This window comes from Mya arenaria, chromosome 9 (genome assembly GCF_026914265.1).
Source record: "Mya arenaria isolate MELC-2E11 chromosome 9, ASM2691426v1".
Taxonomy (NCBI): Eukaryota; Metazoa; Mollusca; class Bivalvia; order Myida; family Myidae; genus Mya; species Mya arenaria.
In genome coordinates, this window is record NC_069130.1 from 62,298,117 (window position 1) to 62,322,847 (window position 24,731).

Below are 24,731 nucleotides of genomic sequence, written 5' to 3' on the forward strand. Positions count from 1 at the left end.
ACAAGTCGAAACTGTTAGCTTTGACCAATAACTTTGCGTTTCGATATCTATCAAAGTAAACTTATCAAAAAGAATCGGAATACTTTCAAAAGAAAAAAGAGGTTATTATTGATAACCTCGAAAAACCTGCATGTACTGGTTGAGGAGCAGTATCCGGTACGAAGCATTAGCCGGCAATTGTTTTGAAAACATCATTCCAAATGTATGATTGGTATTTCAATAATACGAAAATGTCATAAATTCCTCACGTTATGCAAATGCGAAGGTTCTTTTTGTTCGCAAGTTTTAAAGCTTACTCCATGTGTAATGCTACATTGATCATCGATAATAACTCATTGTTAAACTTTATTTGCAATATAACGTACTGAGTGATCATGTTTTGAAAGTGCACATGCACCTACAACTCTCGCATAAACAATTTGCGGTTAAACTGCAGCACAAAAATAGCGCAACATTTGTTTTACGTTTCTTAATTCACGGTGAATTCTATGCCAGTCTGTAGTAATAAAAACGCGATGCCCAATCATCTTTGAATCATGACACGTCAAGAACTGCTTGTTTAGGAAGCATAGACAGTACAAAGGAACAACCTGAACAGTACTCCATTAACAGAAACAAGCTCAGTAGCAAAAAGTTTAAACATAAACCCGGTTTAATGGCACTGCTGAGAGTGTACATTTTACATTTTCCAATCGGCTATCGGATATCGAATACAGTATTGTTAATGATGTTATGATAAGGGAAAATCGATTGCTACTGAGCTTTAGAATAAAAACAAGGCTCTCAGAAATAGAGTTTCCGACCAGGAAAAACGGCTCGACACCCTAGAAAGGCACGAGGACAACTTAAACCAAAATGGCTGCAAAAACTGTCTAGGATTCTCAGACAAGGCAGAATCGGAGGAAGAGCCCTTCATAAATATTCTTCAGACATACGCTTCCGGTGAAAACATCTTATTTTTACTTGTGATAGAATAAATATTCACAAAGAGTTTCAACTCAATTCCCGACAAGGTATAATCCAGGCAGATCATATAAACAGGTAAAGACAAAGTTCGTTGCAAAAGGCTCACAATTATTAGTTTCAAAAAAAGAAAAAGAAAACATATGAGTTAACAGTTATTAGAGAAAGTTATTTCCCAGTCTGAAAACAAATTAGAAAAAGAATTCAAGACACATGTCTTCAACAAATACAGTTCATCCAGGTTATTTCAGAAGAAGAGTCAGACACTGAAAGTGTATGTAATAGGAACAGTGATTGGTTACAGATCGAATGGACCGAATGCATGTCTGGCTCCTACCTAACAACTAACACACCTGTGATGCACAACCCTTATGCCGGCACAACGTTCGAGGACGAAAGTTCAGTCCCCTTATAACATTTTCCATCTGTCACAGGGGCCCATGTATGTCTCAACCCCCGCAGACCCAAAAGCTCAGACTGCACTTCAGAGTCACAACCAACCCTTTGTATTATCTTACATGAGCATTATCCTTATTGCGCAGCGCTTCAAAGTCTAAATGTCATCAGAAATAGCTGCTCTCGTCGAGGCGAGAGTCAATAATGCTTTAAGGCCACTACAAGACCACATTTATGGGATGTAATCCGAGAGATACTCACGTCGCAAACACTTGCATCGGACAGTCTACAGCAGTACACTGAACGCCACAGTGTCCGGGGGTAACTTTCAGGAGACTGACGGTGCTTAAGGTCGCCAAGGAGGCTGGTTCAACCATCGGCAGGGTAACATAAACCAGTCCTATAGAACTGGTCCCCGCACCAATAAGTCCCGTGGAGACGGCTTATTTACGCCTAAACTTTATTCAAGGCAAACACCTACTCTATAACTATATTTTTCTGCAATTTCAATATCATAGAGTAAAACATGTTCCATTGTATAGGTGCCCATTGCATATAATACACTGTAAAGGAGGCGGTACTTTCCATTCATCATGTTGTGGGGTTACACGGGAGATACAGAGAGTTTACGGTGGCTGATATTAAACACGCTTCAATTTTAAATTGGCTTCTTACGAAGTCGTATCATATGAAACAGACAGCGTCTGTCTCATCAATGTGTTATGTATGTGCAATTTGCATTTTTAGTTTATGTGTTGTGCAAATCTCACTTTTTATTGACACATGAATACGTTAAGCGCTGTCAGAAAAAAAATACTATTACTATTACTATTTGTCGACCATTGATGTGCGCTCATTGACATCAAACTGTTATTTGATATCAGGAATGACGTCCTTTTCCATGTCTCTTTCTTTTGAAGCGATATTTTGATGGGGTTCTGCTACTTAACTGTGTCAATTCAAACATTATATTGTTATTAATAAGATATGCGGTGTATTCAAAGATACTACTATGTTTGAATTTGAGTACATCAACATATTCATATTGACAGTGTTGTTTTTTTATTGTGTTTAAATTCATTGCATTCTAAGTACTCTATTGTCCTCCCATGTATGTGTTTCCACGATTTTTAAATCAGAATTTCTGCGAATGTTATTCTTTTGAGCTACATTGGCGTAAGGGGTTTCCGATATCTACATATGTTTACTAACGACCTGTCATTTTTTATTCAAAAAGAAATTAGACTAACAATCCTTGATAAACACACCTAGTTTTTGTATAGTATATGCAATGTGTTGTTTGTGGAGTTTTGTGCTGTTATTACGTGTTTCTTGTTTGTCTTTTTTCTGTCTGATGTCTTTGGCGTTTACCCTGTGTCATTAAACGGGGTTTATGTTTAAACTCTTAGCTACTGAGCTTGTTTCTATAGCTTTTCATATATATAGTTCTTAGTCAAGTCAAGTTCTCCTTGTTTTAATTCATTTCCTGAGACAATTGGACCTCGATTCCCTTATCATCTATACTCATCAAACCATTTGCTACTAATAGCAACATTAAACATTAAGCCAAATGAGATCTATCGGAGCGTATTGTGGATTATCTTTGTTTTTTCACTTGGCAATTAAGAAGAGCTATGTTATTTTTGTAGCCAAACGCTGATTTATATTATGGTATTACTACACTTGAATGTCCCTTTGTCCATTAACCAGTTACTTTATAGTTATTTTGCATTACACTAATGGTGGTCAATGCTCATTGTGATGGACCTTTGATATTGTCTTAAAAAAGGGTCGATATCGACGGAAGTTTACTCGTTTTGATTGTTAATGGACTTCTTTCCATTTGGATATGTGAAAAATACACACCTAAATAATCGAATGATACTAAGAGATTAGTGTTTCCAGCAAAAACACAAATAAAGAAAATGTTATCTGAGATTAAATTATTCCCCTACTGCCTAATGAAGATATGTAACACGCTCAAATTGTGATCACTCGAGAGAGGTCATCGAGCAACAGCGGAAGCTGATACCCATCATGTTTCAGTCCCAGATGGACGGAAAAGGCCTACATTAAGGCCGTTAAACTGTTTATTTGTAGCCAGCTTTACCACGGACCATGCCAGGACGCTAGTGAGAGTGTGCAGAAGTGTATATCTTGTATTGAAGCAGGCTTACACTTAGCAAATATGACATAATATGATTAAGCGAGTTATGGACAAGTATCAGTGCCGGTGGTCTTTATAAACATTTAACTATGAACGTCGTCGTAAAATGAATGATCTTAGACGAAAGTCCGCTAGAATTTTTTGAAAAATATTTTAACCATCAAAATTGGCCAATGATGCCGATTATATCACTATCGAGGAATTTCGTACCTTTTTTAGTAACCTCAAGTAAGATGTTGATTATCGTAATTATGATGACAACGATGATTTTGTTGATCAGTTTTATGCAGAATTAGAACAAAATGTTACGTTTGATTAATTCGATGATCCTTTCTTTTATGGTGAAATAAAAAAGAAAGCAATTGGGAAATTAGTTTTAAAAGGGAAGCCTCTGATAATTTGTTATAAGAGTTTTTTTAAGAAGTCAATTTGACTTATCATTGGGCCATTGAATTCGCTTTTTAATAATTTATAGGACATTAAGTCATTTCCAAATTTTTGGGCACTTGGTTTTCTTAAACTTATCCATAAAAAGGGCAATAAGAAGAAAATTATACAGGGGGATAACTCGTACCAACTGTTTTTCAATACTATTTACCGTTATATTGAATGAAGACTTAATGCGTTTGCAGAGGAAAGCAATATCTTAACAGATGCTCAGTTTAGGTTTAAAGATAAGTACAGTACTGTTGATCTTTGTGTCATTTTACACGCATTGATTCAGAAGCAGTTTGAAAGATAAAAGGCGTTGTGCTGTTGTTTTATTGATTACAAAACAGCTTACGATTGCATTGATAGAAGCACGCTCTTCATTTAACAGTGGTAAGATAGGAGTATCGAGAAGTCTTAGTAAAAAGAAAATTCCATCTAGATGCAACAAGTCTGCAAGGAAGTGCGACCCAAAAACATAAATGTCACATAAAAATGACGTGCGAAATGTCGATGTCACAACGCATACATTTACACTATGTACTAGCACTGTAGAGCATTGATCGCAAATATTTTGCTGGATTTTGACACTGCGGCACCAATGTCTTGCAATAGTGTTCATTATATATCTGTATCCGCTGTGAGAACACACTTTGTATACTATACATGGACGGACGTTTGGGTAAAGAACCCTTAAATATTTAAAACTGTCATCACAAAGCACACGTGAGTTCCACTCGCTCTCTTCAAACTGTTAAACTAAGGTCTTAACGTGGCTCATCCAAATTGATTTTTTGGCAGCTACGATGGATTAACAATCACATCGTTAACAGTTGTCTGCAAACCATATTTACATATAATACAACATATTTCAGGTACAAAACCATACATGTGAGATTCAACGTGTGATAAATATAATAGATACCTACGAATAAACAGATTCCTTCTAATGCAGTGGACGTTTAAGCTTAGGAGCTTGTGCAAAAACAAAAGCTTTCTAATTTCAATATCACAACTTAGTTTATGTAAGCCCACTATCGCTTCACACATATCAGATCTAGTCAATTTCGTAAATCCCAGTATCTTTTTTACAATAAAGTGTTGAAACCTATTGACTAAGTAAGCATATGGTTGCCATGTTACACCATAGTTCACAGCCATATTAAGGTATTGGTTTGAAAATTTTAGATGTATAGAGATCAGTTGGTTGATTTCTTGGGGCATAACTCCCTGCGCAGCCATGGAATAAAATGCGTTTCTCACCTTCTGTATTTTTTTCATTTTCATGGTAAAATATTGCATTAAATAGCCGAACTAGCGCTTCTTGGATGATTTGTCCTCCCTTACGTACGTGCTCGTTAGTAATACACGTTTAGCGAAACGTATACCATAAGATGTAAATGATATGTCGTTGCTTAGTCAAAGTCCATAACTCTGGTAAGTCTGGTAAGGAAAATGTCGATGCTGTTTATATTGCATGTTGATTAAATTTCCGGTAAAGTTTGCTTACTGTAGACACCTTTTTCGAAAAGAAAACATGCTAGCATTTATAAAAAGGATGATTTCAAATACCTGACCCGCAATCTGAGATAAACAGATACTGTACCAAGGGAAACTGAATCAGGTCCTATCGACATATTAATTAGGAATTATTTATATATGGACAATCTTCAAACTGCCGGAATAGAAGTTCAACCAGACCTTTGCTGTCGTCAATACTTTGGTGGTATCACTCAGGAAGAACAAACGAAGTTGACTATTGATTTGAAGATTTATTTAAGCTCATTCTCACTTATGGAAAAATGGTTTTAAAATCGAATTTGTTCTCGGATGGTGGTAAGTCTCTTTCTATCAAACTTTACCTTAAGAACTTCATGACTGTCGAAACGATCGGCAAAACAAATCCGATAAACCAGTCGAAAGATCAAACAGCAATGAGGAATTTCAGAAGAAGGCGGGGCTCCTTAACCGGCATAAACTGCCCTCTGTTTCATATAAAATTGCGAAGAAACAGAAAAGTTATCTTTGTTTTAAATCTTTATTTTAAGCAAAATGTTTACTTCCGACGTAGCATGTATGATGTGATTTTCTCACATGGTATACATACACTGTTTAGCATTGAATAAAGTGAATACACGTCATGGGATCGACAAGGCAATTACGAAGTGCTTAAACAGATTGCGTTGGTATTCGATCCCATGTGATTATTATCTCCTGGAACCTTAACAGGAAAGTGAGTGCTTCAAAGCCTACGGAAAAAGAACATAGGGTAGGATGATCGTCATGAAAGTCAAAATAAAAAAGAATGGTGTAGAATAAAAGATGATTTGCAAGACATAGCAAATTGTAGAGTGAAACGTTGTGTAGCTTTTTCGGAGCAATCTGAATATGTAATTTTTACCCTCTTGTGTTTCTGTGACGCTTCCAACCTGGCATACGCTTCATCGATATAGTTCTTACAAGAAAGCAAATGCAGCAAAACGTGTGATTCGATCTTTGCTAAAAGAATACTTTAATCAGTAAAAGAAATGACAATACCAAAATTTGGTTGCAGTATTCATTGGTGTGAAAAGTGCACAATGTTTGGAAACGCAATTGAAGATAAAATTGAAAGCAACAGAAGTGATGTCAGATTCCCAATGTGTGTTGAAGTGGATACAATTACATACAACGTTGTTCATCGAAAACAGAGTAATACAAATAAGAACGTAATCTTATATCAGATGTCAATACGTAAACACCAAGATAAATCAAGCAGACATATTAAGTCGTGGGTGAACTATTGCAGAAATTAAAAGGTCGAAAAGGCCGAAAGGCTGTTGGACCCCAGAAACAACGGCCTATTTATAAGACTTCTAACGCCTACAATGAAAATATTTGTGTGTCAAGTAAAATAAGACCAAAACGTGATCAGAATAAAAAACTGAAGTCCCAATTTCTGAGTGTCGCACCGATAACACCTGCGTTCGTGCCATCAAAAAAACTCGTGCACTTCATGTTGGTTTGCGGTTAAATCATACTATAACAGACCTTTGTGTGGTGTTTAAAAAAAACTTCAAAAGAGTTAAAAACATCGTACCTGTGTTACATCAGACCAGCAATTATAAATTGGATATGTGACAAAATGTTGGTTTGGAATTAAAATAGTAAAAAATAAATAAACAATGAAAGAAATAGTAGACATAAAATCTGATGTGGCTAAATTAAAATCACCGCCACAGTAGGCAAAACATGGGTTAACTGGTGTTTTATACTAATTTGTGAGTACTGCACCTCACACATTTTCCAAGATGTGCCGATAATTGGTAGTTTTAACGAAATCTATATGAGTTGCATCAAACACTAACACGTGGTCAAAGGGAAAAATGTCTTATTGGTATGGTTCTTGTTCTTTAATGAATTAAATTTATTATAGAACATTTTTATTTCTAAACTTCAGCAATGTTGGCCTCCTAATTGTTTGTGACCTAAGGCTGATGGCGTTGACTATTGCATTAGTTGTTACGGTGGTGTTTCTGCAGAAAGTCAACTGTTCGTAGAAATCAAGAATTACAGGGAAATATTGCCACTGCCATAACAAGTAACTTTAAACATAGCGAAATCATCGTTAATCGCCTAGCATATGTCCTCTCCACAACTACTGCAAAGGGATAATATTAATAGGAATGATAAAATAATATATTTCATACGTTTGTATTGTAATATTATTTATTCAAAAGTTTGCATGTGGTTCATTTCATTTCCTTGTTGTTTGACAAATTACCGAATAGTTATTAATGGACTGATTTTTATTCTTCGTGCGTCAATGCAGTATGAACGCTCGGCCGCGGATTTGCAAATCCATGAAGCGCGCGTCCTTATAATTACATTTTCCCTTTATATTTATTTAATTTTCGATCTAAAAGAGTTCGAGAACAAATCTTTGATAACAATAAAGGGGATAAAACGCGAGAGCAAATGTAAATGGTAAGAGCACTTGTCGCCCTTGGGTTTTAAATTATGCGTTCTTTTCATCCTCCGCAAAATAATCAGCCAAGAAATAATTGGCAGAAAAAAATAATCCAAGATTCTTTTTAATCATTTGGTGTTAACTGTAAAATATATGGTTGTAATAATGATTTAGGTTGTAATATTCTTGTTTTAATTAATAAATTTAGCGATATATTTTGACTCTTGTTTTTCATGTGCATGACCAACGTGAGTGGGCATAAAAACTGTGGTCACGATGATTGTATGGATTATGTTCAGTTCAAGGTTTAAAATAGCGTCATAACTTTAGTTTTGCTTTGTTGTCTTCTAACGTATTCCATCAAATTGAAGTTTTATTATGTCCTAGTATTCTCGAATTGACAACTTTAGACCATTGTTTTTACTCAACGATTACATGACACTTAGAAGTCTCCAATCATTTCATTATTTAAATGTTGTTTTAAATTAAGTTATGCAATTTTAAAATTTTCTTTTATAATATAAAAGATACCATTACATTATAATGATGAGAAAATGCATTTTGACATTAGTTGACGCATCATACTTTAAAACATTTTATCAGTTGTTTAATGTACATGTACCGTGCTATATTTAGCAATAACGTAGATGGTAAAATCTCTACGCACGGTGATTCACCAGCGCCCAATCAGAGCATTGCTTTTTGCCAAACTCCGCCTAATAAGGTCACGAAAGGTCGACCGGTTTATGCAACATGAACTCAAATTTTATCATTTTTTATCGTTCAGTAAATCAAGTACGAATGTGAATATTATTGTTTTAGAAATATGATTGTGAAATTCAATTCGTGACTATAAGCATTGTAACCTACTTATGATTTTTTCTTGGTTAATGAAAAACAAAACGCATTAAGCGATGATGATGATGATGATGATGATGATGATGATGATGATGATGATGATGATGATGAGGAGGAGGAGGAGGAGGAGGAGGAGGAGGAGAAGGAGGAGGAGGAGGAGAAGGAGGAATATATAAATATTACTTAAATCAGAATGCGAAGCGTCGTAAACAAGCACATCTTCAAAAATTTAAGATATTTATAGATTCATTATGTAGATTGCACAATATTTAGGTGTATGAACCGGGAAGCTGGAAGTTTAAGTTTGGAAATTGATGAGGTCATTGAGGTGATTTGATAGACAGCTCAATCGGCTTTATTTGAGGATTTTAAACTAGATAGTAAGGTAGGTTTTATAGTAAGAATATAAGAGTATATGAAAATTATGATTTTAATTATTATATATCATTAAAGATATTAGAATGTGCTAAAATAAGTACATTTAATAAGCAAATGAATTATGCTCGAGTAGTGCTTTGATAAGAATGCGACTTTGTCGAACTCCTAAATTTAATTACTTTCACCATTTAAGATTTACCGTCAAAATAGTATGTTGAATAGTATAGTTCAATGTATTAAAACTATTTTTGTGATTGTTTAATAGACATTTGTAATTTAAAAAGTAATTTATATTTTAACTTACTGTATTGAAGTTTATTGTTTCAATCACTCTACCATTAAAGTTAGTGGCTATATATGTTTCATAGATATATGTTTTGTAATGTTTTTTTACCCTGAGTGTAGGTTGTGAGTTTAATAAAATACTTGAATGTTAAGACTAACTTTATATCTAGAACAGTAGATAGATCGAGGACGATAATACATATGGGCGGTTTTTAAGTTATGGGTTATTAAAATCTCATTTTAAGCGACACTCACGGTTAGTGGCGTGATGAAGGAAAAAGACAAGTTCTATGTTCCTTGTATGTGATTTCTTGTTTTTGTGATATATGGCCTTGGCGTTCACCCTGTGCCATTAAACGGGGTTTCGGTTTAAACGTTTGGCTTGTTTCTGTAGTTTTTCATATAAATATTGCACTGTTAATATGTCAATAATAAATATAGGTTATGCATATACAAATGACATAAACCGCTTCTAATTTAACTTTTCCGAGCTTTTAAGGTATATTGTACGATATTTTGAAATATACCATTTTGTAAAATACTAAATTTTGAATATAAAGATAAAAAAAAAATCCAATGCCTGTGGTGCTTACATCAGTGAAACTTTTTGCGATCTTACATCAAAAACAACCTTGTTATCTCTTTATACTTTGAATATAGAAATTACAGTTGATTGTAGCTTTTTAGAATATCAAGCTAAATTTTGTGCGAAAGTCATATATGAAATAACTTAAATTTGTGTCCCAGTCCTGTGAGAGCTGATGTTTGAGTTGGAAGGGGATGGACCATTATTGTAAAACAGTGAAACATATCTAACTGTTCGAAATAGAGAAATATCATTTTTATTAACTGAAAAATTTATAAACCTCTAGAAAGCATAAAATAATGTATTGACGTTTTATGGTTAATTTCCAACCCACCAGGAAAAACATTTTGTCTTTTACAAACGTGTTTGTAAATGTCCATCTTTTGATACCGTTATGTCCGGGGAATTATTTAGAATGTAACTCGTCATTGCCTTAGATTGGGAGTTATCTACATGATAATACTTTTTTGCAACATGTGTTACTGTATTGTAATAGTGACATATCGCTCTACCTTTACCTTTTGGACCGTTTCAGTAGTTGCCTTCGTTGATGAAACAGTATTTGTGACGACCTGAGCCCTGACCCCACTAATGGCTGCGAAAGGAGTGCAGAATTCCTTAAAAAATATCAGTGGCGAGGATGCAAACAAGAATATCTTAAAGAACATCTGTATGTTATAGCTTCTACCCACGTTTTTTATGCTCTGTTAAGTGTAGGCAAAGATTTATTTTCGATACATAATTCCTCAGCCAATGCCATGACAATGGACCAACTATTTTCAAATGTATAAATAAAATGTATCAAATAAACACGTAATCGTATATTTTGACAAATTGCAATATGAATCATTATGCCGAAACTGTAACCGCATTTATTTTCCTCAAGCTAATAACCATTACCATTGAAATTTATCAAGCTTTGTTATGATCATTTTCTTTTACAAAAGATAGGTTAGTGTAATACACTGACGCCTATGGTATTTATCTTAAAATATATATATAAGAGGTTTTCTAATTATTTTGACTTATGGGTTTTTTAACAAAACACCTAATAAGAAGTAAGCGTTAAACATTTAAAAGTTAAACTGATGATGTAATGCACTTCTAACTACCGGGTTAATGTACCAAAATCATGTATCATGTACATTAGTTTCAATTGCTATTATGCATATATTAATCATCAATACATGAAAAAGGACCGATGATTATTTTAATTCTTAGTCAAAATTTAATTTTCATTTATGCAAATGCCTTTTTTGATGTCTGCACTAACATGGGACGTAATATTTTATTATTATTTTCAAAACAAGGCAAACTGTCATTATTTAATAACTGTTTTTTTTTTGTCTAATGTAGCAAATATTTCTATATGTTAAGAGCCAATTCCCGAATTCGAATCTAATCTACCAGATATGAAAAAACGGATCTGGAGGCAAGAAATAGTGAATTATTTAGATACAATCAAATAACAAAGTTCTGCCCGTTTCAATCGTTTCGTAAAGCAAAAATGGCTGAGCGTAATGTTTTAGTAAAGTTGAAAACAACACAGATGATGAAGCGAAAATAATTAACGTGCAGCTTACTGTAGCGTTCCTTCAGAGTTTTGATATCTGAATCTATGACCGTGATTCTTTATTGAAACAACGCCCCTGCTAACAAAGGAAAAAAACAGTTCAAATTGACATGCAGGTTTATAAATTAAATCAATCAAAACTTATTTTATCAGTGTTACGTTTATAAATGTGTTGTTTTTTTCTCTCGCTGCTTTGTTTTTTTAATACTACTGCCGTTATTGTTGTTAGGGTTTAATAGTACAAATACTATTAACCAAATAAAGCAAAACATAGAGTTTATTTTGAATGGTATTATTATATGGACATATTCGTTTAAACAGTAATATTGTGCTTCTGTAATCTATTTTTATCTCATTAATCTGCAATAACTACATGTACTTGTAACTGAACTTATATATATTTTTAAAAACTTTTTTGCAATCTTTCCAACATAAATTTTGTTAGAAATTATATATTTTTAAATCTTTTATTCTTATATTTATTCCTGCAGCAGTATGAAAGGCTTTATATTACTTCCAGCTGCTCAATCGTTGGTAACCGTCATCCCAAAGTGCTTGCATGAAAAGTTGAGGAAGCGGAATAAGTTCAGGGCACTTTTTGGTTTGAAATGTACGTACTTCAGATGGGTTTATTTGGAAAATAACTCAGCTGCTCTGTTATTTATTTAGTTTCAGCTACTAGTATGTACATTACATAATTATTGTTCACATAAAGTCATGCTGACATCTTGACCAAAAAATAAAATATAGGCATCATATAACCTGAATGTTGGAACCGGTCGGGATTAATGATGTGTGGAATAACACGTTTAAGCAGAGCTTACATAACTTAAAATTTGAATTTTGTTATATAATGCTGTTGTTGCAGTTGTGATTGTTGTTGTTGTTTTCATACCACAAGTAGTCTTCGTAATCAATGTTCTAATTTACCTTTATCTCACAGGGTCACAAAAATTTGTCGTTCTTGCCCGTGCATGCTTGTATATCTATGGCGATGAAATGAGTACTAACTATGAAGATGCATTCTCTATGGCAGACTTTAAATGGTAATCACTCACATTTTAATGAGCAATTTAACGAACTAAAGTTGAGCTTATAATAAAATTCTCGATAAAATATTACGTTATATGATACCGGTTATGAACTTTGATATTCTGTTAGATTTAAACTATTATGTCAATGTACATAACTATATAACTATAACTGTATTAACTATGGTTTATTCTTATTTTGAGTGTTAACCGGCACACAAAGGGTGACCAGTATTTTTACCTGACATTCAACGATCCGGACAAGGAACACATCATTTTCAGCTGTGATACAAACAAGTCGCGAAAGGTTATTTAGCCTGTACACATTTCCTTGTAGGCGTACTACGCGCTCAAAGTTAATATTGCCCTTTCACGTTAGCGTCTAGGCGCTAAAGAGAATTTGTGTTTAATTACAACATGTTGGTTTCTTATTCTGAATCACCCATGTAAACTCCGTTTAATAACACTATTGATGTTTGATGATGGGTTGACCACTGTATTAGCAAGAAACGTAGCTTAGATTCGGTGTTTTGTTCATTACAGAAATGGATGAAAAGGCTGAAAGAGGCAATCGATGAGGCAACGTGAGTATGAAGTTGTTCAATATATACATAGCGGGCTTAACACTAGACCGTTGTAATGCCTTCTACTTTAATGATAAATCGCAAGCTTATTGCGACATGTCTATATACTATGTTGTTACAAGATTGCATAGACTCGTTACATAAATAACAAAATAGCATAATTATTGTCAAACTACGTATGATTTCATTTTGGTACACGGACCTTCGATCGAGTAATAGGTTTGTCACTAAACTAACATAATCAAGTAGTAATATTAACAAAACCTCAGCGTGTAAGGACATAAAGACACTAAAACCATGTTTCTGAACAAACTTGGCTGACCATTTTGCACAAGTGGTTGTTGTGATGAGGTTTAAAAACACTTGTTAGTTAAAATAACGCTACCTTGCCTTATGATATACTGTACTCAATAGTATTAAGTATTTTTGCTTTGTGACTCAATACTATTTTGTTCAAAGGGTTTAAGTGTAGATAATTGATATTTCACATAGGTTTACTATTACATGTAGTTCATGCATAATTTTAAATGCAACATAGAACAATAAACATTAAACAGTAAAATTATTATTATGTATCAATTTGAATAGTGTACGTTGGTCCTTTTTACCCATTTGTTATTAGCTATCCATTCCCTTTGAAATGATTACCACATAGAATTAACATTAAATAGGATTGTCATTGGCTTAATATTATGAGAAGCTTATTTGAACATAATAAGGTGAATGTACATCCTTTTGCTTGTTCTCTACAACAGAGACTCAGGAATAGGCCATGATGTTGAAGATGAGGCTGAACAATCAGACGATGAGGGTAAGAACATATTTGCTGGATTTTGTTTGCTTTGTTTCCGTCTAACCGCTATTGTGTATTGTTGCTATTGAAGTTTACGTTATTTTGTTTTTCTAGTGGACTTGTCTGATTTTAGATGAATGCGATTCTTGACAATAATAATTACTAAGTCGTTGTTGTTTTTGTTTTGTGGGGGGAGCGGAGTTTGTCTGAGCATAAGCATTATTCGGTTCCAAATATAGTTGATTTCAGCAAATGAAACAACTGTTGTGTCCTAAAACTCAAAAGCCTACTTTAATCACTTTTATAGACTTAGTTGAACGTCGGGAACAGTTACATTACATCGTCATTAAATTACTATGCCAAACCTGATCTGAGTAATTTTAGCCTCAATTTTGTTACGTAAAACCAACATCAAAAACAATAACAACTAAACAACTCAGTAATTATAGTTGTCATAAATCGCAAAAAAGAAACACCAAGATTCTTTAAAATCAAATGACCAAAGTCCTTAAACATTCAGAATTTCTTCATGAGGGAAATGAGTGTTTTTTCATTAATACTAAATAACTTCTTTAAATTGTCTTACAATTTTAATTTGCAAATATAATCTTAAAGTATAAATTTAAAAATAGTTATGTAAACAACTTTCATTGTAACTTGTGAGCTCCCAAAACACATGAATCTTCGGTATGCGAAACAGTTATACTCATTGTATGCAGATAGCGATGATGAGGAGCATCCTTCGGCAATGGCAGCGGCGAAAAGACCCAACACTTATTTTAAAATAAATGACAGTGACGTATTGCAAGGTACTGCATATATTCTATAGTTTAATGTCTTTGTTTAAATTTTATTTTATTAAGAACAAAATTTGTAGTCATTTAATGAAATTTAGATAAAAGAGTGCATTAAATAGCATTTCATCCTTGATTTTAACCGTTCAATAACAGAAATGACAAGTACAAGAATGACTCCTAGGAAAATGAATCTAGTAGCAGTATGGGTTTGATTGAAACAGATCAATAACAGTAATGGTAAGTGCAAGAACGCCCCATTTGGAAATGCATTTTTGTCTAAGATTGACTAAACCGTTCATGACAGTAATGGTAAGTGCAAGAACGCCCCCTAGAAAAATGTTTAGAATAGCAGTCTCAGATTGACTTAACCGGGCAATTACAGTAATGATAAGTGCAAGACCGCCCCCTCGGCAAAATGTTTAGAATAGCAGTTTTAGATTGACTAAACCGTTCAATAGCAGAAATGGTTAGTGCAAGAACGCCCCCTAGAAAAATGTTTAGAATAGCAGTCTCATATTGACTGAACCGTTCAATTACAGTAATGTTAAGTGAAAGAACGCCCCCTCGGCAAAATGTTTAGAATAGCAGTCTCAGATTGACTGAACCGTTCATTTACAGTAAGTAATGATAAGTGCAAGAACGCCTCCTAGAAAAATGTTTAGAATAGCAGTCTCATATTCACTGAACCGTTCAATTACAGTAATGGAACGTGCAAGACCGCCCCCTCGGAAAAATGTATAGAATAGCAGTCTCAGTTTGACTAAACCGTTTAATAGCACAAATGGTTAGTGCAATAACGCCACTTGGAAAAATGCATTAGATATTAGTATCGGTTTAATTGAAACCGTTTAATAACACCTTCAAGACCAATCAATACAGCAATGGCAAACCCTAGGCAAACCTATCAATAACAGTTATTGAAAGAACAAACACCCCTCTAAGGAACATGACAAAGTCTTATTCATTGCAATTACACATGGATGGATTCGAAAATCTTTAGATAGGTCAGTTTTGGCAGTAAACAATGTGTATATATATACATATGTGTGTGTGTGTGTGTGTGTGTGTGTGTGTGTGTGTGCGTGTGTGTGTGTGTGGCATAACAACTTACATTGTATGCTTTCACGTTTCCCGACCTATCTTAATTGTTGTCGCAACGTTTTATTGCCATCAGAAATCTAGCAACCTTTTCTGACCTTAAAAATAAAACTAAGAAAGAAATTAACTGAAAATATCTGTACCTACTTTTTTATTGTTGCGCAATGAAATTGGATACCGACACAAGCAGAGTGTGAACCTTTTGTTTAGAAAATAAGTATGAACATTTGTTGTTTCCATTATAACTGTTTCAAAAACGTGTATAAATGAAAGAATACTCAGATATTTAGCACTAACAATTTTATTAATCATGATATGAAATATTTAGACATATTACGACATTTTAATAAATACACCGTTTCTATTTTATAAATGATAAGTATTAACCCCTCTAAGATAAGCTTGAAAATGAAAAAAAAACACTATAAATATGCTTATTAAATGTTCATACTTCGTAAACACAAAATTCTATCAAACAACATCAGTATAGGCTTGCCTCTGATATTTTATTGACAGGTAGGGTATCTACAACAAAAACTTTTACCCCAAGAATCGGATCTACATGTGTAGTTATTTTTGTTTAAAGCTGGCGACTGCACTACGTTGAATGACAACCACGGTGAAGAACCTCAGTATGAAAATGTATCCCAAAACCATTCAGGTGCAAGACAATTATGTAAGTTCCTGCCTTTAGCTATGAGATGAATATGCTACATGAACTTGAGTGTAATTAAAACAAGATAATGATTTCTTCATCAACATTAATTAATAAATAAATTAATTAATTATTGTAATAAAATATAAAAACAGCACTTGCCTACTTATTCTTTCCAAATTTAGCCAGACATGTTGGGGCAGTAACAAAGCAGGACAAGCCGCGATTTGCAGATCAATTGCCCAAAGATCAGCTAGTAACAGGACGGGACAAGCTGAGATCCGCTGATCCATTGCCACATGATCAGCCAGTAACAAGCCGGGACAAGCCGCAATTTTCAGATCCATTGCAACCAGATCAGCCAGGTACAAGACAAAATAAGCAGCCATCAGCTGTTCCGTTGTCGAAAGATCAGCCAGTAACAAGACAGAACAAGCCACGATCCGCTGATCCATTACAACAAGTTCAGCCAGTAACAAGACAGGATAAGCAGCCATCCGCTATTCCTAAACAGACATCCGCTGTTTATCCGCGACACCACACACCTAAAGGTTTGCAACGATATTTATCATCCACACATTTGCTAAAGGAACTCTTTTAACTTGCAATATCCCTAGACTAATGCTTGCTTTGTTTAACTTAATAACTGATCATACCATATCTGTTAGGCAAACCGACTAAAAAGGAGCCATTAAGAACTAATGCAAAAATGGACAAAAGAGACGATATGGACAAACATTTGAAGCTGAAACCAACGGAAAATAGAAATTCGTCATCGTCCACAAGTTCATCTGATTCTGACGCTTTCCTTTGTGTTTCTGTCAGAGGTCCTCCAGTGGTAACATACAAAACCAAGAGTGGTTCCCAATCAATGATGGCTCAAAGTAAGGCATCCCATCGTCCTCATAAATCTTCAATTACATTTGAGAAGAGCCTTACCCACAAGCAATGCACTTTTGTTTCCGGAGGTACGTTAAAACCAAAATATGTCCAACATTGTTGTTTTCTTCACCTATTTATCTGTAACTTCTTTTTCTAAGAAAGAGGTATCACTTCTAAGAAGTCTAGTTAAACGCTCCTTTAGAAAATACTCACGGTTGTTCAATTTGCTTCATCGATATTGCCGTCTGGTGTCTTTAATAATATAATAAATTATATCTCAGATTAATGAATATCAATCCGTCAAAACCGCCCTTTTTCTTTGAACAAGGCCTTAAATGGCAATTATTCAATATACAATTTACAGAAATTAGCTCTATTAACAGATTTCGGCTGCTCAAATCCAGAAACACGGCCTTTAAGTGCACAGTGATTCTAAAGTAAATAAAACGTTTAAAAATAAGCGATAATTCGTACATGCCTGTATGTTGCCGTATCTGTAATAATGTGTTATACTAACTTGAAACTACATCAATTGAATACATTGTAGTACAAGCCGATGATCAAACTTCAACATTTAAAATGGAAAGAGCGAACGAGGTAAAAGACGATGGTCCGGACGTTACTGATGAGAATTGCTATGAGAATACGTCAAACATAAGTGGTAAGTACTAGAACATTAACTTCTGAAATAACAGCAAAACAAAATTATAGTATATTTGTTTGCCCTCTGAACAAAATACTGTCAAATATCAGCAAAATTAAGAGTTAGCAAATGCCCTTAAACAGAAAAATCCGTACTATCCGTAATATTTTGTTTGCAATGTACAACACGGTCTATACTTGCAATGTGAAGGTGCACATGATATATCCATGGAGCATCCTGAGAATGCTGACCAATTTATTCATCGGCAGCGCAGAATCAAAGCAGGTATGTCATTCCCTTATTTAATGTACACTATTACAAACAATACTAGTATGATTGAATATAATTCTATAATAGCCGTACCCTGGTTTATGGGATGAAATGAAATTAATGTTCTCCTCTTGTTTAGCAATTATGATAAAGCATATTATGTGCACATATAAAGTGTGGCCTAAATATCGCTTTCCTTTAGAGCGACTATCTTACCTCGGAATCAAAGGATTCATTGTCACTCACAAAATTGGCATTTATAAATACAGATGTTTGTTTATGTACTTAAACAAACGTCAATAAATGTTTTTTACATTTTTATAGAATTTTCCAAGAGTGATCGTACAGACACTGACGCGAAAATTGATGACAAAGCCAGGCAACCCATCATTTCAAACTCGTCTTCGGCTTCGGAAGCACAAACAGAAAACGCCTTGGTCCATGTGCCTGGCAGATCTTATTCTTCGACAGCATTAAACAAGAAAGGGGGATCTCAACCAATAAAGATGCGGGTCAACATTATTGAACATTCTTCAAAACCTGAAAATACGATTAGGAAAGGACTTCCAAGAAGCTATTCATCGTCAGAGTTGCAAGGTGATAATTTTGTAAATCTGAACCGTGTAGTAAGTCTTCACAAAAAGGGTTAGTCGCATTATACTGAAATTTTCTCGGGTGTTCTAGATGTTAGAATATCAATAGATGCTTTGAACTTTATTATTGTGAAACATTGTTCGTTCTCATTAATCAGATTTGCAAATTGAACTTATTCCTGTCAGTGTCTACGTCCATTCTATTCGTTCTCGAATCTTCTCTTTAAACCGTACACCAACCCCTCCGACAAAGTGATCGTATGTACATATACCCGTAAACGCAGTGTTACTCTACCTCTCTTATATATATAATATCGATGCACATAGGTTCTGCAAAGCATACTTTACCAGTGGCTCACGAAGTACAGGAGGAACCATTATATCAAAATTACCAAGGTAGGACATAGCAACAATCTTATAGTATCGATCTATATTATCACTATTGTTTTATCTTCACATATTGTAATTATAATTTATTTATTATTACTTACGAATACATGTATTTAATCCATTGAATAGTTCAGTTTCGCTTTACGTTAAACAAAAATGAAAAATACAAGTTAAACTCATTTGATCTTTCTTAACAAAGACTTTTAAGTTAAACATACTTGTCTTAAAACTGTTAGAAGTAAGGTTGATACTATATGATACTAATTTTAAGATAAGACCAATAACGAATTGAGACAGATCATGGTTTAAACAAATTATATACTGCAATATGTGTACGTTTATTGCAGTTTCCATGTGTTATATGCTCGATTCATTGAATTTGAGTATTGTTGTGTGAGGGTTTCTCTAAAATAGTTGTAAAAATATTAGTAATATTTAATGTGCGTTTCTGCATGTATTTGGTTGTATAATGTATAACAACAACATGTCGAAGGCGTAAGGAATCAATCAAAACCATATGTAATAGTATCTCTAATTTTCATATCTAGGAACTGTCAAGAGTCTCATATAATACACACTTTTATTCATTTTGTTAAGGATATGTAAGGTTTACCTGGTGACAGTTATTCTCCGCTGTACATGCGCTGCTTATGGCTTATATAAGCAGTTCAAAGCCAACTACTTGGTCTTTTGTAACTCGCATTATTCCTAACGATTTCTTATTCCCCAGGTTAAATTTACCATTGTACATGAACGACAGAATCCCTTTTATAAGTGTTAAATTATGATTTTTCTCTGCAGATCTGTATGTGAATGTGGAAATACCTGGCCAAAACAGTGATACGACAGACACAGATACAACTAATTAACATTGAAGTGGGTCTTTGGCTACTGGGACTGTTACATTGGTTATTATTGTGCTTGTATTGTTATGTTTATTTTCATTGTTGTTTCTATATATTCTATGAAGAATCTTAGTGTTCTGCGTAAATTTAATGGGGGGGGGGGGGTTGATGTTTATTTTATTTTTTTATTTGATTCTTGTATATATTACATAGTCTTAGGCCATTTGGGATATTTATATACAACCATGATATTTTTTTTAATTGCCATTCTGTTTTTATATCCTTTTTCATGTGTGAAAGACACTAAAGAACATCATACCAATGGCTATCTTGTTTATTTAGCTAACATTATGTTGAAGATCCGCTTTCCGATTATTCCAAGCTATGATGCATGTTTTTGAGACATTGTACGTATTTTTTCACATTTCATCTACACAATACTTTTGTATTTTTCGCCAATATGTACGTACTTGAAACGATAGTATGGGTTCATAACAATGTTCCATTGTGTGACAGCGTAAGGAAATCCTCATTCATTAAAAAACTATGGTAGACTCAAGTAGACATGTGGGTGACAATATATTGTTTTTAAAGTTGTTTTGTTCTGCATTATGTCGACAGTCTATGTTATATCAACATGTTAAGATGCTATAATTAAGACAATCTACTATACAGAAAATATGCCTTTCAGTCTTACTAAAATTCACATAACTAAACTTGAAAAAAGACTGTCGAGTTACGGAAAGCAAAAACCTCGATTATCCTGACATGCTTGTATCAATTTACTTTTTTGACTTGCAACCATTTAAAATAAATCATATATATTAATTAAATGTTTAATCACACCAATCACATTGTCCACATACGTTATTTAACTCGTAGAAATTCCTCAATATGACCCATTCTCCATTCCACTATTTTTTGACAAAAGCATGTTAAACTTTGAGACTTTGGGGTGTAAAGGTTTATTAAATTATGATACCCAGATTTCTAAAATGTGCAAAAAGCAGCTAAGCAACTGAGTATCCTACAAAGACTAGGCAAGTGTTGGACTATCAATACTAAGCCTATTGCCTTTAAATAGTGTACCAGATCCAAAATTACAGTCCTGTTGTATGGTATTGTTGTAGCAAGACCAACACAGAAAAAATGATAAGATTCAATACAGAGCTTTAAAATTGTGTTAATGATTACTCCTTAACTTATGAAAATCTTCTTTTTTGAGTTCGATTGCCAGCATAACATCTGAGCAGGGTAAGATACATCGCTTGAAACCTACAAATGCCACTAGGGTATCACACCAGAATATGTGCGAAACCTTGTAAGTTTTAAGACACTAGATTAATTATAACATTGTAACCAACGACACATCATTGAACGATGCTTTAAACCCCATGTTAATAATGCTACCTACAATGTAGCTGTTAAAATGCATACGAATATTCTTTAAGTTATACTCTTGAAAAAACTAACCATTTAACAGTAGAATGTCAACAAGCGGAACCATGCGCGTGTGGATTGCCCGTACAGCCAGGAAAATAAGTTGATTTTATCACTGTTTTTAGTGCGCTAATCCAGCTTACTTTTTGTAATTTTTTGCATGAATATAATAAGGAACGGCTTTTGTAAATACTTTTTCCAATATGTGTGCCTAATTAAAACTATAGGCTTTTATTTCCAGGTCACAAGCTCATTACTATGTTTTGATGTTATGTATGTGTGTTATTTAAGTCGGAAAATAGCTCATTGAGCTAATGATTCTTGTTATCATACACTCCACTTTAGATTAAGATTCTTGTATCTTGTATTCTGCACGTACACTATCATTTTAATTATTTAAATGCTCAACCTTGATATAAAACAAGATTTTTAGATACCAATATTTCAATAGACACATTATGATGCTCTCACTCGAATGGACCCTATATGTTTGCATACGAAAAACAGAAAATGCATTTTCACTAAGATACATTCAAACTCATTGCCTATTGTTTTATTTTCAAAACTGTTTTAACATATCTTGAAAACGCTAACCAAAACCTGGGCTTTAGATGAATCTTAAACAAATACATTCTTGGAGTTATTTTGGGGAGACTCTTGCACGGACAACATTTTTTGACGAATGCAGTTGATATATGGAGGAATGCAATAAATATTGAGTAAGAATGTAATTCCATAGACGTGCACTTTCAGTTTATTTTCTCTCTTTATTTATCTTGTATAACTAGATCCGCAAGATGAGTACTGAAAGTTTTGTCTTAACTTTGTATCTGTGATATATATTGTCGGAGTCATTTTTATGTCGTCAGTGTTGTTATGTACGTTCCCTTTCTTCTTAAACTGGCATCTATGCATTCACTAGTTTTTTTCCAATACCATCGGCAATATGTGTAATATAATCCCGTAGAGAATCAACAAATGCAACTTTTTTTGTCTTGAAAAAGCCTGACTGATTGTTAATTTTCAAATATTATTTTTTTCTGTACAGCTATCACTTATTTACGTTTTTGCTTTGATACACTAATGTTTTATTATGAGTTTTTGAAATAGCATTAAACATTCCATTTATTATGCGGTAACCTTTATTCATGATAAGGCCTTATTCTCTGCGTTTGTGTTATGTAGCTTTCTATCAATTTGTTATTTAGTTATTGTAAAATAACAATTCTACAGAACTAAGTTCACACATAGTGGCTTGGATTTCGGAAAAAGAATATCGTCCGTTTTGTCAATAAATGTGAAGAAACAATGCTTGACATGAATGTTTATCATTTCAACCACAAATCAAGCAATAATAAAGAAATTTAAAAATTCGTAACTAATACTAGTAGCTATTAACCAATGAAGTGGGGAAACATGCCGTTTCTGGACCGTTGTGATGATGTTTCACAAATACAAACAACATACCGATATCCATTAACCAAGTCATGCTTTATATTCACAATGGCGAAAAAAGTCTAAACATTGTGTCATTTAATCCGTCACTATGCACAATAATGAATTTACCAAGGGAGTCAACTATGACTATGACCTTACTTCCGTAACCAATAACGACAGTTTGATTGCGTCACACGATGGACCCACGCTCTTGCTATGGTTATCTTCTCGCGTCGTGTACAAGCAAAAATGTGCATTTACAGGGACCCGTTTTGTTAATGATTTGGACGAGAAGTTAGTTGTACAAGCTGTAAACAATTTCTTTCCTATTTTTCCACACTGCTTATCGCCTGGGCAGGAATACATCCTTAATAAAGCACTCGATTGGTACAATACTGTGCTTACTGGCCAAGCAGGCACCGGAAAAACGTTTGTAATTGACAAATTAGCAAATGATTGCAGGTATAAAGGTTAGCACCTGACAACGGCATGAATTTCAGGAACGAGATTTGCAAAAGGACATCTTATATACCGGTGGCAATTAGATTTTGAAAGAAGACAAACTTAAATCGTTTTAAGATTGAATTACAGTTTGGGATAGAATAGTTTTGACGACTGTTCCCTGCTTGGAAAAAAATGAATGAAACCACGGAGTCATTTTGTCGGACTGTGAACAAAATAATGTTTGTCTTGGGGGAATTTAAGCAATGCTTGTTTTTGTTTTTTACCACCTCATATGTCTTACCAGCTGTACAGAGAAAACGGCAACTTCTGCTTTGAGTCCGTTTCATTTTATATAATTCTCTTCCACATAGGATAATTTTAAAATTAGTTTCAAGGCAAACTGACACTGAAATGTGAATTCCATACATGGATTTGAGAAAAGGACTGTATCTGACAAATCGTGACAGTTTATTAATGCAGGAGCATACATGAAACAGAAACACTGTCGAGTTGTTTGATATGAGCTACAAATCAAACATGTTCAACTATAATAAGCTAAGGCAATTGGAACAGGATGTGAAAATATTCAAATCTAAACACAAAGGTGACAGTTTCCACATGACCAAGTTTCAAACATCACCAAGATAAGGGTCATTTTAATCCTTAGTACATTTACTTTTACTGACCGTTCCAAGGCGGTATCTAACAATCCTTGATAAGCATACCTAGTTTTTATATTGTATATATGTACTGTTCTAGTTGTGGAGTTTTGTGCTCCGTGTTTTTGGTTTGTGATTGTTTGTTTGTGTGTTCTAAGCCTGTGTCATTAAACGGGGTTTATTTTTAAACGTTCGGCTACTGAGCTTGTTTCTGTTATTTGTCATATAAATGCTGAAATTAAACGTTCCCGTTATACTTCTTTACAACATATTTGACAAGCTTGTAGATGGCCTCTCTGGTACAGTCAATGAAATAGGTGACGGGTTTGTGGTTGTGTAATTTAAAAAGCCCTAGCAGCTTGTGAAATTGAAGCCAAATCTGTTTGTGAAATTTGATCCTGTTTAGAAAAGAGTATTGGCAAAAAGATTCCAAATTGCATAATTTCTTTAATTTGCCAGAAAATACATGAGGCACAGGGAATGACATTGAATGCCGTTACTTCTGTACATTAACAATTACTCTGATCAGATGTAACACATTTTAAATCATCTTCGATAAGACCTTTTCCTATATCAGTTCAATCAT

The 24,731-nt window shown here is 33.9% G+C and overlaps 1 protein-coding gene across 2 annotated transcripts; it reads left to right on the forward strand.

Moving 5' to 3' along the window:
- The first annotated feature begins 9,030 nt into the window (after positions 1–9,030).
- On the forward strand, positions 9,031–22,909 carry LOC128202674 (uncharacterized). Of its 2 annotated transcripts, none has more exons than XM_052903717.1 (16): positions 9,031–9,147; positions 10,547–10,681; positions 12,105–12,194; positions 12,528–12,630; positions 12,820–12,922; positions 13,159–13,199; positions 13,955–14,010; positions 14,712–14,801; positions 16,474–16,563; positions 16,728–17,093; positions 17,211–17,510; positions 17,972–18,085; positions 18,278–18,352; positions 18,662–18,934; positions 19,258–19,326; positions 20,122–22,909. In XM_052903717.1, exons 2-16 carry the CDS (start codon positions 10,603–10,605, stop codon positions 20,187–20,189), a joined length of 1,917 nt encoding a protein of 638 aa, XP_052759677.1. In that variant the 5' UTR covers positions 9,031–9,147; positions 10,547–10,602; the 3' UTR covers positions 20,190–22,909. The 2 variants fall into 2 exon arrangements, with proteins under 2 accessions (XP_052759677.1, XP_052759678.1); XM_052903718.1 differs by having other exon boundaries at positions 9,031–9,142.
- Positions 22,910–24,731: the final 1,822 nt, after the last annotated feature.

Coding starts and splice junctions, on each gene's coding strand:
- LOC128202674 (XM_052903717.1), top strand. CDS start 10,603: ATGGCTGCGAAAGGAGTGCAGAATTCCTTAAAAAATATCAGTGGCGAG. Junction 10,682..12,104: donor GAATATCTTAAAGAACATCT/GTATGTTATAGC, acceptor TATTACTTCCAG/CTGCTCAATCGTTGGTAACC. Junction 12,923..13,158: donor ATACAAACAAGTCGCGAAAG/GTTATTTAGCCT, acceptor TGTTCATTACAG/AAATGGATGAAAAGGCTGAA.